Source organism: Hirundo rustica, chromosome 1 (genome assembly GCF_015227805.2).
Source record: "Hirundo rustica isolate bHirRus1 chromosome 1, bHirRus1.pri.v3, whole genome shotgun sequence".
NCBI classification, from domain to species: domain Eukaryota; kingdom Metazoa; phylum Chordata; class Aves; order Passeriformes; family Hirundinidae; genus Hirundo; species Hirundo rustica.
The window spans coordinates 34,686,442-34,702,198 of NC_053450.1; the positions used below are offsets into that span (position 1 = coordinate 34,686,442).

Here is a 15,757-nt window from a genome sequence, read left to right on the forward strand (position 1 = left end):
GCCACATGTGGCTTTAATGCCAAGCAGCTGCTGCACACCAGCACCCCCTCCGTCCTGCTCCCTCCCCCCTGCACCGCTGGGGTTCCAAGACCACCGCAAGTAGTGGAACTGCGGCGCCCTAAAACCAACACAAGTCCCCGCACCCCTTAGGCTCGGGGGAGCCCGAACGCGTCTCTCCCATCCGCTTCCAGGCGCGGAGGTGCGAGATCATCAGCGCCAAAGCGCGGCCGGGGAACCGGGGGGAGGGGGCAACGCACGGCCCCTCTTCGGCTGCTTCAAAACCTGCTACTCTCCCTCCCTTCCAAGCAAACGCTCGGGGTGAAGCCCCTTCCCGGCCCGGAGTCCCGCGGCTGCCGCGCTCCCGCCGCCTGCCCCGCGCAGCTGCGGGAGCGGCCGCGGCCCCGCCGCTCACCGACACCAGGAACTCCAGCGTGCCCACGTAGTCCCGCTCCGTCTTGAGCAGCTCGTTGAGGACGCACACGCGTAAGCGAAGCTGCTTCTCCAAGTCCTTCCCGCTCTCCCCCTTGCCTTCCCCCTTGCTTTCTTCTGTCATGGTGCAGCGAGGAGGATCGGTGCTCCCAGCCCGGCGCCTTCCCCGGAGCGCCCCGGCGCTGCGCTGCGGACAAGGACAACAAAAGACCCCGCCAAGTTACACAGCGGGGCCGGGCTCGGGCCGGTCCCCGGCCGCGCTGCAGCCGCGGCCCCCGCTCACCCCGCTCCCGCGGCGGTCCGGAGGCGACGAGCCGCCCCAGAGCGCGCTCCTTTCCCGTCAGGAAGGGGACACAGCCTGGAGGAAGCGAGCGGTCACTGGCTCCCAGCTCGCCCTGCTAGCTGAGAGGTTGGAAAGCCTCCGCAGCGGCACAGACTTGGACATTAATCAAAAGCTTTGTATCCATGTGACTCCAACCCCTTCCCCCCCTTCGCTAAATCTCAGGAAAAAGGAAAGGAAACAACTTCAGGGAGGATTGCGTGCCAGCAGCTGCCTGTTTCACACACAAGCTGCGAGCTCCAGTTTGAGGCTAATTGGAGACCTCCAACAAGAGAGTAAAAGAATTATAAAAATGTCCCAGCAAGCTGGCCGGCCAGGGAATCGGCAGTTGTTTTTGTTTTGATTTTATCATCAGCAAAGAGCCATTTCAACTTCCCCTTCCACACCTTCCCACGAGATGTACATTACAATGTGTATTATAAAGACGAGCTGTGAAAGTCTCCCGAGCAAACATACACAGCTAAGCGTGTGCTGAGCAGGTACAGAGAAAGACTTTGAAGATAGTGAGGGGGGTTTAGGTTGGCTGGTTTGCTTGTTTATTGAAACAAAGTGCTATAAACTCTACGTTTTACAGTTTTCCTATCTGCCTATCAGACTTGCATGATACATTAAAAGGATAAAATATAATCCGGTAGGTATTTCAAACAGCTAGCAAAAAGTATACAGCTACTTTAGACAAGGGGAACTGATTTCTTGAAGACAGAAATCTATGAAGGACACTACCATATGAATTTGAAGACCACTAATGAAAGCTGAAGTTTTCTCTGGCTAGCTCTTTAGTTTGTGACTGGAAAAAAAAATATAGGTCTTCAAACTTATGTATTCCATATCAACTCTTTTTAAACCTGCAACATCCTAAAGGGACAGAATAAAATTAAAACCTGAGAGTAAAACTCTTCTACAGCTGTAGATACAAGTTGAGGGAATGAGGGGAATCCTTTAGTGGGAGAAAATAGGCAAAGACATTTCTGTTCTGATAACTAGGCATCAACAAGCTGTCTGCCTCAGACATTTTTTGTGAAACAGAGAATACACTTCCCACAAGAAGTTTCCCAAAGAGCAGAGGAAAAGAAAAAAGAAAAAAGCCTATTTCTTTGAATCTGACCTACTTCCTTGCATCCTCCCCTTCCCAGACACAAACAGTTCCTGTGCATAAAGCCAAGGCAAGGAGCAGCAGTTGCTGAGACAAATTCTGCCACATGTAACCTGCTCAGCCATTTATGCATGTGCAGATAAACCTGGAACTTGCCTGCTGACCTCAACATAAGCTCCTTTCTCAATAAGGCACTGGTCCACTTCAAAAACAGACACTGATTTTCACGGAAATCAAAATTTCAGGTTATTGAGTACCTCATGGCCCTGCTAAATTTGTTTCAAATGGACTGATGGATTGAAAAGCCAAACACAGCTCATTGAAGCCTCTTTCTTTAGAAAACGTGTTTAAAATAGACAACATGTCTGATATTCAAAACTTTTTCATCCTCTTGGTGGGCTTCATCAGTGAGACACTGCCCCAAAGTCCTGAGGTTCTGTGGCATCTGCCCTGATCGTGTGGAGGAGATTAGGTGTTTCACATCTGCTTGCATTAGCATCAAAAATGTTACTTCTAATCACCCACGAACCCCATGATGAAGCTCTCAATTGGCAACCAGAAAAAAAAAGATCCAAAGCCACTGGAGTAGGACACGCTATTGTTTCACATTCATGAATGCATGTGGGTGCCCTTCTTCAGGGGCACTCAACCCTCAGTCATAACCTAACACCTCAAACTTGTTAAATTTCCTGTCAAAAAGCACCCTCTCTTTCTTTTGGGAAAGCAGAAATAAAGGTCCGCTCCATGGTTTGATTTCAGACACTCCCCTGTGCTCTCAGCTTCAGCCGTGTGCCATTTGTTGTCCCGTGACACTCACAGACCAAGGTGACAGCTAAGAGAGGCAGGAGCAGCAGCCTAGTATTTCTTTCCCATTGTCTATAGAAGTAAAAACCAAGAATCCCTACAAGTTTGTATCTCACTGCCAGAAAACCTCAAAGCCAAAGTGATTCTTGTCCTAGTTTACACTCCTGCTGCCCTCACACAATGCTTCTTCATTGAAGCAAGCAGCTCCAGCTATCTGGGCCAGCAAAAGCATTAGGGACAACACACAAGAGATTTTTTTTATGACTCATCTAAAGCCACTGAACCCAGCAAAACCCACAGCAGATGTGCAGTGATAGGAAAAGTCATTTTAAGTACCAGACACAATCTATGGAAAACATACGTGCCTACAGGCTCAGCCAATTTTCCTGACAAACCTGCTTGAAGTAATAAAGACATAGGGCAAATTACTATTTTCCCCTAGTTTCAGGTAAAAAGCTAAATTGCTCCAATTGTAGTTTTCACTACACCAAAATTGAGTAAAAAAAGGACAAAGTAGAAAAACGGTAAACTATGGAGACAAAGGATAAAAAAGCCTGAACAAGACATTTCAAGCAACTAAACGGCCGATTTTACACTGTGATGTAGCAGGAAAGCTGACTAGCAGATAACTTTCTTTCTGTATTTTAGACAGGGAGTGCTGGGTAAAACACTGTATTGGTTATGCTAGGATGTGGGAGACAGCAATTCTTGCTCCCTAGGTGGAAAGACACTGACTTGGAGAAACTGGAAAAACCATACCATTCCCATGGAATGTTATAAGTCTAGAATCCAAGAAGAACTATTTTGATCCAAGGGTATCTGAGGCCCAAGCTGGATTTCTACTTAGAATCCTGTTGAAAAAAATATGGCAACACATATGGCCTGTACAAATAACTGAGGATGGATGTGACCTCTTCAGATCCAGTCCAGTTCTCCTGCGACAGAATGCCCAGAGCAACAGGACAGGTTGTCCAGCCAGGTTTTGAATAACTCCACAGACAGAACTCCATAGTCTCTATGGGAAACATGTGCCAGTGTTTGACCAGTATTCTACAGTTTAAAAAAAAAAAAAAAAATTCTCTTGTTCAATCAGAATTTCATGGTTTTTAATATGTACCCATTGCTTCTCATCCAGTCAGCTTGCACTACTAAGAAAAATCTGGCTCCTTGTCATCATTCCCTCCCATTAAGCATTTAGAAACTAGGATAAGATTGCCCATGAACCTTCTCTCTTCCAGGCTGAATAGTTCCATCTGCCTCAGCCTCTCCACATATGTGAGGTCCTCCATTTCCTTAGTAATCTTTGTGGTCTTATCTGATGATATGGACCAAGATTCTTTATTAAATATCTTATGCATGACAGATGATAGCAATTAAACTTTAATGATCTGCCATGACACTTATGGTTTCTATTGGAAAACCTCACGGATTTGTTTCTGCATTGCCACTCAATGATGGGTATCAATGCAAGACAGCTCCAGTATCACACAAGAATGAAGTCAAGTGTTCTGCAGGGCACATTATTTTGTGTTACAGAACTGTGTTACTGTAAAGGATTCCTCAGTCCAGCTGGGAATTTAAAATTGTCTATTTTAAGAGAGAGCTAAAACTAATTTTTCTATTAAAAAAAAAAAAAAAAAAGACAAACAAAAAGTCCTTAAGAATTACTAAGAGGCCCATGCATCAAATGTGGTAACAAACACTAAAAAAGTTCACCAGAATAAAAACAGTTTCTTTACAGGTGTCTCTAGTTACCATACAGTGCAATTAAAAGATTAATATATACGGGACTAGCTGTAAAGCGTTACGAGGTAAGTGCTGGAGAGTAAATTAACTGCAAAATTCACTTTGGACACATTACTGTCAGTTCATTCACAACAGAGTTTACACCAAACCAACTTTGCAACCACAGGTTTTAAAGGTAAGTCATTATATGTACAGGATGAACCAAAACAATCAGTTCTATAACCTTCCTTTATCGCATTTTGGAAAAAAATATGAAGGTGCTTTAACTACAAAGACATTTAAATGGTCCCAAGCATAGTAAGTTATAATCTTCACTGTAAAATAGTCATCAACATCATGAGTGAGCTCATATAATCAAAAGCTTTCTACAGGTATTCTGGATACAAGCTGATTTCCTTCCCAAAACCAGACTTTTTACCCCAAGCTGTTACAGCATTGCTCTCCCAAGTATGCATGCAGAAGACTTCACCACAAAACTTTTCCAGGAGCTTCTTATGATGGTGTGTATCTTTGCAAAAGTCTTTTAATAATTTTATTCCCACCAACATGAGGGACACAGCAAGCATCTGTAGTAAACAAAACCTTAACGTTCAGCTTTACTTAGCATGGAAAGAACTGCTGATGCATGAGCCAAACCTGATTTATCAAAAAATAAATCTAAAATTATATACAGAGATTATAGCTCTTAATAAAAAGGGTGATTTGCATTTCACTTAAATGAATGTATTTGATTTTCCCTGTGAGGATAAATTGTACCTTTAAGAAATCCTACAGCAAAAGCCACCCAAGTCCTAGAATAAGAAGTGATCACTACAGATAGTTTTTCTTCAGAAGGGTATCTAGCATGGGCCAGCATGAACACAGAATCCCAAGAGAGGAGCAGAATTAGTCCAAGTATCTTTTGACTTTAAATTGGTATTAAAAGACACATACTAACACAAATGCATGGCAAGATTTCCTCAAGAAACTCTAATTAGTTCAGGAAAAAAAAATTGCTTTTACCTGAAACCACCATTACAAAATAAAAACAGGGTCCACAAGACTCTAGCCCAACTTAGGTACCCTGATGAAGGCTATTTAAACCTCACCTTGTGTAAAGTCTAAGCAGAACAGAAAGAACAGCTGCAGACAATTAATCCAGCTTGATTTGCAGACATCTGATTACAGCCTCTTCATATTAGCTATTTTAGCAACATTTTTAAAGCTGGTAAGAAGTTGAAATAATATTAATTGTAAACCATACAAGCTGAAATAAGAGGAATATCGTTTACACAAGTAATGGCAGAAAACACATCTTGATAAGAAGTACCAGGTGTTTTATGCTGCTCGCCATCTTTATATCACTATGTGAGTGAAGCCATTGCTGATCAATTAAAACACCTTTTTTGATCTCTGCAAAGCAACCAAAGTGAGATTGAGCAACAGGGATTTGTGTGGAAACAATGACAGAAAAATAACTACATCTTTGGCTTTTAGCTAACAGACAAAGTATGATACAAAGAAAAGCATAATGAATTTCCATTCAGTTTACTTTAGGGTAAAAGTAAAAACAATCTTATTATAAGAAGAAACTGGTTAAGAGCTTTCAGGAATAATGTTAGCTGATGTACAGAAAGTTCTCTAAATTTAGAGTGTAGCATGTTTGTTTGTTAATATTTAATCCCAGGGCAGTAACTCATCAATAACTTTCCAACACTAGTTGTTGAACTGTTATATAAACACATGCAACTATTTTGAAGGACTTTGGAGATAGAAGGAACATTAGATTCATCAGCTGGTACAAGCTACAAGACAGATCTGTATCTGACTTTTACAGGCAGCCATTATATTTTAGCAAGTACATTAAGTCTAGACCCAGGCTCTCTTTCAGCTTGAAATACCTTTGATACAAGGGGTATTCTTTTCACATCTTAGTAAGGAACTTTTGTCCCTCAGAGAGCAGAGACTTACTATTGTTATTCAAAGATTAATACATTAAATATTTTATTTAACAAAAATCTTTGCTTTGATGTTCAAAAAGGTGGGTTTTTTTGTTTTTTTCTCCAAGTATTTTAATGTTCTTACTCTTGGACAATGACTTAGGTATTTTTTAATTATTTTTTTTTAATAATAATCTCTCCAGTTACTGCATGTGTGGTATAAGATACTGTTAATGTTTGCTGAAAATATTAAACTAAACAAGGCTTCTAATTGGGTTAAAAAAAAATTGTACTTTGCTATAATTGCTGGATTGAGTGATACAGGACCCTCAAATATCAATTAACTTAAAGCTCAAGACCAGAAAAAAAACTTACATCAATTCATACATTGTCAGAAATTATTTTTATGCTCCCAAATATGTGTTTGAGATAGAGGGTGGGGAGCAGGCAAGGAGAGGTAACATAAAGCAGATGTCCAGAAGCAAGCTAGACATGCATGTAAAGAGAACACCAGTCACACTGGCAATACCAGCACAAAACAAAAAGCATTTGATTGGTCTCAAGATTTCCATTTTCTTTTAAGTGACCAATACTTGCACCATCTCCCTGCCTCTGGCAAACCAAGAGTAAATACAGATTGTTCAAGTTATGATGTGCTATAAGGTACGTGACAGCTAAGCTCCTCTTTTCTCCGAGCTCCTTTTGCCGTGCAGCAACTTCCACAGATAATAAAAAACAGCTGAGATACAGAGTTCATTGGTTAAAGTTGAAAGTACAGAACAAACTGCTATTATACTCCAGGGATTTAATGTTGATGATACCCAAAGCAGATATTTTGCATCTCCAACCCTTCAGAGAGTACAAGACCGGAGCAGGAAATATTTTGAAACTATTCCAAAGTAAGGGCTCTAGCAAGACCTATCAATCAAGAAAAGACGACTTGAAGCTGAAAAATTAATTTGGATTTTATTATGGTTGATGCATTTTCATTATTAAAGAGCTGAAAGAATGATAACTACTGCAGAGAAATCTGAATTTTTTGCTTCCCTAGGTAGGATTGCTGCTGTCAGAAGATGAAGCCTCTGCCAAAATGAAGGCTTTAAAAACTTAGAGCTTATCAGCAGAAAAGCAGAGTAAGACTGGACATGCCCAAAGATCAAGGCCAAGTATAGCAGTGTTCCAGTGTTCATTTGCTAGATTTTTCTATGAAGAACTAAAACCTTCTGGTTTTAAAAGCAGAATTAAGCGAAAGCAAAATCTGAATGACAGGTTTACCACAATGGCAGCTTATTATTTTATAGTAAGATAGTTCACAGACAAACTATGATATGTATATTTGGATGTTCTTTGTTTGTTTGCCCAAACAGGGAACAAGACAAGGCCCTGCAGGCCCAGCCATGTGCTTCAACCACAAAACAACATGAAATAAGGTTAGATCATCAGCTGACATAAATCATCATAACTCCATTAGCTTCACTGACCGTTAAAGACTCAGATGAAATACGGACTAACAGCATAACCCTACTTGAACTATCACTCATTTATTTTAGCTGTGTATAAGAAAAGAATATTTTACTGCAGGTTTTAATGTAATTTTCTTCCCTAGAAAGGTAAGAAAAAAGAAAGAAAATATTAAAAAGAAAATTAAAACTCACTGCCAACAAATATCTATGAACTAAACAAAAACACACAGATTTCTTTATAAATATACTTAGGTCATCAACCATAAAATGATTATACATGATTACACAAACTAGATGTTTGTAGAATACTTTTCATAAAACATGATAATTTGCTCTGAGTCACTTTCTTGTTAAATTTCCCTTTCACTTCTACCTATCATGATAACATATATGATGTTATAAATATATTCACATCGTTTGTCCCCAGTGGAATATGAAATGTCAACCCTAGAAGTAAAAATTTCTTTCAGGCAACACTGATTGAACAAGGATGTGGAACTTTTTTTTTTTTTTTTTTTTTTTTTTTTTTTTTTTTTTTTTTTTTAAGACAAACTTATTCATTCAGCTCCTCTGACTTCCAGGATTTAGCTTCCATAACACAATTTGATATATCAATTTAAAAAATAACTTTATGGTATGATGCAAATGACTACCATTCAGGCATTAAGCAACATGACTGGGACCTGGTACATGTTTATTCTCCTACACTTCCTATAAGGGAAAAGACCTGTGATGTTAAGTGTTAAGGTTAGGATTAAAAAAAAAAAAAAAAAAAAAAAAACAACCACATTGCTATTTTTTGTTACTAGCTAATTGCTGTTTATAATGGAAGAAAGATAGTCAAAGTAACAGTCCTTGCACTTCAGGTAGGAACTGTTCAAGACAACAGCATTCCCCAATTTTGGGACAAGTTGAATGCAGCCATTTGAGACTATGAGAAACTTCCTTTATTTCACATGTACAACTACTAATGCAAGTGGTTCAAAAATACTTGGCCTGGTTTACCTCTAGATTTGGAGGCTATGTCTCATTTTCCTGCACTGTGGGACCAGATAATAACCAGTTCTGAATCCAGAAAAGTCAATCAGACGGGATTTGTCTAATTGGTGTGGGTTTATCTGTAGTTATAAAATACTTTTTCTTGATCCCTATAGCAGAGACTGTAAGGAAATAAAGAATTATTAAAGTAACATATATCAAAAAGATCATATAGATTACAAGGACCTCTGTCACGCCTAGATTACACATCCTGCTCAAAGTAAGTATAATGAGAGAAAGCCATGTAGCTGAGTTTGTAGTATCTACTACTCTGGGAAACCTATTCCAGTGTTTTACCACTTCTATGGGGTTTTTTCACCATGTACCATCAACATTTTCCATGTTCTTATTTACGTCTGTTGCCCATCATCCTTCTACTGTATAACTCTGAGAAGATTCTGGCTTAATCTCTCCATAATTTGTAGAGAGTTACCGAGAGCAGCACCACCCCTGCCTGTTCTTCTACAGGTTGAACAAACCCATCTGGTTCTCTCAGCCACTTCTTGTACTCCATAAGCTTCCTGCTGGCTCCCTGCTGGACTCATTCCAGCATGTCAATGTCTGTCTGGTACTGATGATCCCAAAATTGGCTATTGTGCCCCAGCAGCATTCTCTGAAGCGCCGGACACAGGGGAGGAATTACGTCCCTCAACCTGCTGGTTACACTGTTGTTCTTTATACTCAGCCTGGTATGACATCCATCACTGAGTAACTTCTCCTTATGAATGGAATGCACGACTTGCCAACTATGCTGATTTTTGAAACACTTTTGTTCTGCCAAGAAGCAATGAAACCTGAGAAGAAGCCAAGTAATGTCTCAATATTACCCTCTTCTTCATTATTAGCTAAGTTAAGTATTGCTCTACGCCTAATAGAACTGTTTATGTTCAGCAGCAGTGTAATGCTGCTCTAAGACAAAAGCTTGCTAGATGCAGGATATAAATGTGTCTGCCAGTGGCAGCACACTGATTTATGAGTGCTGAAAAATCAGTAATTTGAGTAGAAGTTAGGTGTGGATCAGCAACCATTTATGGCCATCTATAAAGGCCATGTAGCAATAAGTGCATTATGGCAGCTATGGGAATAGGTGATTAGGAATTTCCTGTGGAAGCAGAATTTCTATTTTCCACAGTAAGAATTCCCACTCAGCTGCTATGACATTGTTTGGACTCTAGAGAGTTTCCTGCACAGGTGCTCCATGACCACTGGAAGGAACTGCAGAAATGTTTGTGCAGCCAAAAAGCACGCAAATATGTTCTGTCAACAATATGAAATCACAATTTAAAAAATGTTTCACTATACATGATGAAGAACAGGATGAAAACAGTAACCTAATAACTGAATCTGGAGTTTACCACTGATTTGTTGTGCAAGCACCATTAAGCCATTTCACCTCACACACCTCTGGGTGCTTACCACTTACTAGTTCCATTTATGCATTTGAGTACCACTAACCTGTAAATCAATAGAGGCTGCTTTTTTTTTTTTCTTCTTTCTTTCTTGACTTTTTTTTTTTGGTTTTTTTTTTCCTGGCAGCTTTTATGTTTTCATGGGCCTTCATCACTCACACTTCCTTGCTCACATAATGTCAAAAATACCTGGCAGTGTTTCCACAAAGTACATCCTACTGAAAAGAGACAAAATTTGTTGCTGTTGTAAACCAGAATTATCAGTAAAGGGCAGCAATCCTACACTGACAGGAATTTCACCATAGGAGACTAAACAGTAACACCTATGCTAATCTGTATAAATTGTAATATCTGATAGACTTTCCCTTCTCCGACAACAGAATTTCTGTTACAGTGATAATGTTGCCTCAATGATTATCTTTCCCATTGCTTTTCAAATTAATGCAATAAAAAGATTTTATTTTTACATTACAAAGGGGGTAATACATAATACAGCTCTAAGACCTGCTGTCCCAGTGAGTTATCGCAGATTTGCCCAGCACTTGTTAGTGCAGTTTGGCTTCCCTGTGAGACAGTGATGTTAGAGCCCTGGCACTTCATTCCATAAATAAATGCCTGGTGAAATAGATGAAATTGATGGAATAAATTCCATAAATAATGCCAGATGCAGGATTTGGACTTCCAGCAAGGACTGGTGAACTGAGGTTTATCAAACCAATGAAAGGAATTATTGCGGTAAGATCTAGCGTACCAAGCCTTGGACGATCATATTACCTGGATGAAGAAATTGAGCCACTTCTGAAGTACAACTCCAAATTCCAAGGCTTGCATTCCTTTTGGCAGAAAATATCCTTTTTATTGCATCATTCTTTGATAAAACATGACACATTTCATAATACAGGAACTTGATCTGCTATCATTACTGTATATATCTGGGTCAGTTTAGCCTAGACTGGGGCTCTGTAGCCTGGGGAAGAGGAGGCTCTGGATTGGGAAAGGGTTGGATCTCATCCATGTACACATACACTAGAAGTGAGGTAGTAAAGGTGCTACAGCATTTCCAGCAAAGGGCAGCAGGGCTTGTGAAAGGACTAGAGAATGTGTCTTCCGAGGAACATCAGAGGGAGTTCAGTCTCAAGAAGAGGAGGTTCAGGTTGATCACTGTCAACAACTCCCTGAGGTTTTGGTGAGGTAGGAGGTAGTCCCTTCTGTGCCTGCAGTGAGAGGACCAGAGGAAACAGCCTTAAGCTGAGACAGCAGAGATTCAGATGAGATAAGAATTTTCTTTTTCATTGTTCAGGTGGTCAGGCATTGGAATAGGTTGCCAATGGAGGTGGTGGAGCCACTATCCTTGGAGATGTTCAAGAGCTGTCTGAATCTGGGTGATGGTTTAGTGGTGTAAGAGTTACAGTGGTAGTGCTGGGTTGATTGTTGGACTTCATGATCTTAAAGGTCTCTTTCAACCTAGATAATTCTGTTCTAAAGCAGAAAGAACTGGCTTTTTTCAGTGGCACCCACTGCCAGGACCAGAGGCAATGGGCACAAACTAAAACACAGGAGGCTCCTTCTGAAGATTAGGAAACACTTTTTCACTTTGAGCTTGACCTAGCACTGGCACACCTTACCCAGAGAGATATCCATCCTTAGAGATATTCAAGAGCCATCACAAATGTGGTCCTGGGCAACTGGCTCTTGGTGGCCCTACTTGAACCCCCTGAAAGGGATTGGAACACATGACCTCCAGAGATCCCTTCCCCTATCAGTCATTCTGTGGTTCTTTGAACTGCCAGGCTCACAGGGTTTTTTGATCACTGGCACAAATTCTGGGTGGAGGCAAGTTTATAGGGTTTTATATGGGAGCTGGTGCTGGATCTAACACTGTTCATCCACTTCATTAATAATCTGGATTATGGGACAGAGTGCATCCTCGGCAAGTTTTCGTAAGCTATAAAACCAGGAGGAGTAGTGGATACGTAAGATCATTGGGCTGCTATTCAGAGGCACCTCAACAAGAAAAAGAATCTATGAAGTTCCCACAAGAGAGAATACAAAGTCCTGCATCATGGAAACATTAGCAAGCTCTGGCTGCCAACAAGATAGAAAGTAGTTTTGCAGAGAAGGACCTGGGGGTTCTGAAGGACAGCATTAACATGAGCCAACAATATGCCATAGTCCCACGGATAAGAGCAGCACAGAGCAATGGAAAACTGTAAGAGGCAGCAAAAGAAAAGAAGTAAGGAGCAGCAGAAGGAAACTGCTACACGCTGATCCAAACTACCTCTGCCACCTACCACTTCACAAAAGGGACTGGGAGTAACCCTCAGTTTCAACACGGGGAATGAAGACAAGGAAGATAGAAGAAATGGTATCTGGAGTGAACTTAAGCCTCAGAAAAGGGAAAGAAAGGTGTTTTGCCTGAGTCTTTCAATACTTGTCTTCTTTCTCAATACACAAATCACTAATTAAATGTTTAAGGCAATTAATTCTCCCACGGGAGTCTTCTCATAATAGCACAGCCATAACCTACCACTCCACAAGCCTGCCCTTGACATTTCTCCTCGCATGCATACACACAGCAGCTGACCCCACACTGTTTCTTACAGATCCTCAAAACTTCCCTTCACCTGTACCCAGACTGCACCAGCATCCCAACAGTAATGAATCTATCACAAATCTATGGTGTCAGCAGTGCCCCCAATATTAAACACTATCCAAGTATCCCAGTGTCTCTAGTTAGAAAATCTTTTCAGCATGTTGAATCCTTTCATCTGGAATTTAGTCTAAGATTGTTGTTCAAGAGGGTAAAAGTTGCTTTCTTATCTCTGTCTTGTTTCACCCCAGTGCTGCCATATTAGTTTGTGTGGCCTGTCCTGCATTCAGGACCAACAGGTTATATAGCTCTTTCACTGTTGTGATCTTCCTGTTTTCCCATCCTCCCATGAAAGAAAGCAGAGTCAATAAGATAACATCTGCAAGTTACCAAATGTTAAATAAATCTGCTCTGGTTTTAACCTAGAATTTAGCCGTGTAAACAGCTGTACGTATGCAAGCCAAAACCTACAGGTTCTGCTCAGGTATTGGCACAGTATCTGAAAAACCAAAACCAGGACATCTGTTATATGATTACGTAGTATGTCACCTAAATGAACAATTCCCCAGTCTAAAGCAACCAGAGAAAGAAAACTTTCTGAAGCAACTTTACTATGAAAGAAATCGTCAGTCTTTAGAACAAAGTGCAATATCTGGTGTTTTCCCCTGGAATTGCATGTGCATAAGAACAGCTGTGTTGAGGATCTAAAGAGCATAAATATATATGAGATATAACTTATTTCCCACAAAAAAAAAAAAAAAATCCATTATGTATACAGCAGGGAATCAGTAATCTGATCTAAATCAATTAGAGACTACATAGGAGTGACTGAAACAAGGAAATGTCTGAAACACAAAGTGCTGTCTAACTGCTTAAAAACATCCCAGCTGGCTCCTTCAGTCAGCTCAGGATACCTGAGGCAAGACAAAAATCCATCATATTTTTCTTCCAGGATCTTCTGCCAGGGATCAGATGCCTGGACAGGGTCCTGGACAGCTGGCTCTGGGTGTCTCTGTGCAGGCAGACACTTGTTGATCCAAGGCCCTTCCCACCTCAGCCTTTCTGGGATTGCCATTGCACAAACTCATAAGGATGACTAACCCTACTTTGCCATTTCAGCCTTTAAAAACTCTCAGACAGAAACCTCTGGTTGAGAGTATTAAGACATGTATTTTCTGTCAAGGGTGAGTAATAGAGACACACATTTCCCCAGGTCCCTTTCCAGCCTTAGCAGCCGTGCCCTGACTCCCCAGGGCTCACTCCGTGCTGCCCATTGGTTCAGGACCCCACGTCACCCCGCAAGGTTCCCCTTACCCTGCTCCAGTTTTGGAACAGGAGGACAGATCCAGCTTCCCCCAGCCCTGCCCTCCCCAGAGCCAGGCCCAGCCACGGACTGATGGCCCAGCCTGGCCTCTGCACGGTGCCATTGCCATGGCACTGACCAGCCATGTCTGACCCTGTGCATATCGTTCATCCACCCGTCGCCATACGTGCAAGTACGCTCCTAAATACATTAAGTGTTAAATTTATCCTTGAACACATGATTAGCATCACCAGAGTTAAAATTTAAGCATTTATCTAAGTGTTTACAGTCATCACCTTCAGTAACATGACAGTATATAACCTGTGTGAGAATAACTGAAGAGTATTTATTAAAATTAATAATTAGGGAGGGTTTAGGCATTAGTAAAATAATTTTTTGCAGCCATTTTAGGGTTCCAGAGATTTGGCCATGAATTTAACCTATGTAACTCACGTTTACATATCCTGAGGTTATTTCTAGGGGAGAAGTAAAATTCAGAGCCAACATTAAATTATGTTGTGTAATTTAAAACTGAATAAATTGATCTATACAGTGGCATTATAAAAGTGTGGTCTATATTTTCACAGAGTTATTCTGAATATGCTCATTTTAAATTTGATGGAGCTTTTTGTTTGGTTTGGATATGGGTTCTGTGTGGAGGCAAATATACTTTCTTTCACAGAACCACAGAACAGCTGAGGTGGGAACAGAACTCCAGGGGTGATCTGATCCAACACACCCACTCACACAAGGCCTCCTAAAGCTGGTTGCCCAAGACCGTATCCAGAGAGCTTTTGACTGTCTCCAACGATAGTGATTCCACATACCTCTTGGACAACTTGTGCCAGTGTTCAGTCGCTCTCACAGTGATTTTCCTGTGATGAGTAGCAGAAGAATTCTCTCTCTAACTGGGTGCAGATCTGGTACTATACATCCTTCTTTTTTATTTACTTACCCTGGTAATTTATCAGCTAACTGGCAAACAGCAGTTCCGATAGTGCAATTATTTTTATGCTTATTGAAAGATTCGAATATGACTCCCTTGTCTGAAAAAAAAAAACCCAAAAACAGGGAAAAAAGGCAGAAACTGAGGGCCTCTAATGGCACTAGAGAGTAGCTTTGAAGCAGAATTTGTAATGATTACAGAACTAAAAATACATGAGAACTATCAAAAATGTTCATGAGGAACATTTGAGTAAATTACAGAACAAGTTGAGTCATTTTGTAGGACACAACTGGAGGAACAAGAGATCATTGATATGCCACTGGAAAATATGTCTTAAACATAGTCGATCCACTGCCAATCTTGCAGCATTGTTGTAGCAACTGTAATTAGGACAGAATAACATTTAAGAGCATCTAAACTATTAAAACAAGTGAAGTGGTGATGGTGCCCCTCTCTGGTCATTAGCTATGTATCAGATGCTGTTTGATCACATTTTTATAGCTTCCAGACTGATTTACATGTGTAGGAAATTATCCCACAACATTTTAAATATCAATCATCACAGCTCTTCAGAATGTGTTTTAACATCATTTGATTTCCCAGTAGAGAAACAGACACATGCAGTGTATTTATAGGTCTTCCAGTGCTGTCTAGTCTGGGAAATGAACCATCTATTT

At 40.7% G+C, this 15,757-nt stretch overlaps 1 protein-coding gene across 3 annotated transcripts in view; it reads right to left on the reverse strand.

The window, feature by feature from the left end:
* PREX2 (phosphatidylinositol-3,4,5-trisphosphate dependent Rac exchange factor 2) overlaps window positions 1-5,550 on the reverse strand; it is a 177,466-nt gene extending 171,916 nt beyond the window's left edge. For 2 of the 3 annotated variants that reach the window (XM_040058544.2, XM_040058562.2), the window contains exons 1-2: window positions 5,415-5,550; window positions 413-616 (exon numbers count right to left, since the gene is read on the reverse strand). In XM_040058544.2, coding sequence (XP_039914478.1) covers window positions 413-553 — 141 coding nt within the window. In that variant the 5' untranslated portion in view covers window positions 554-616; window positions 5,415-5,550. Of the gene's footprint in view, window positions 1-412; window positions 617-712; window positions 846-5,414 lie in introns of those variants that run through there. The other variant, XM_040058553.2, reaches the window with a different exon arrangement.
* Window positions 5,551-15,757: the final 10,207 nt, after the last annotated feature.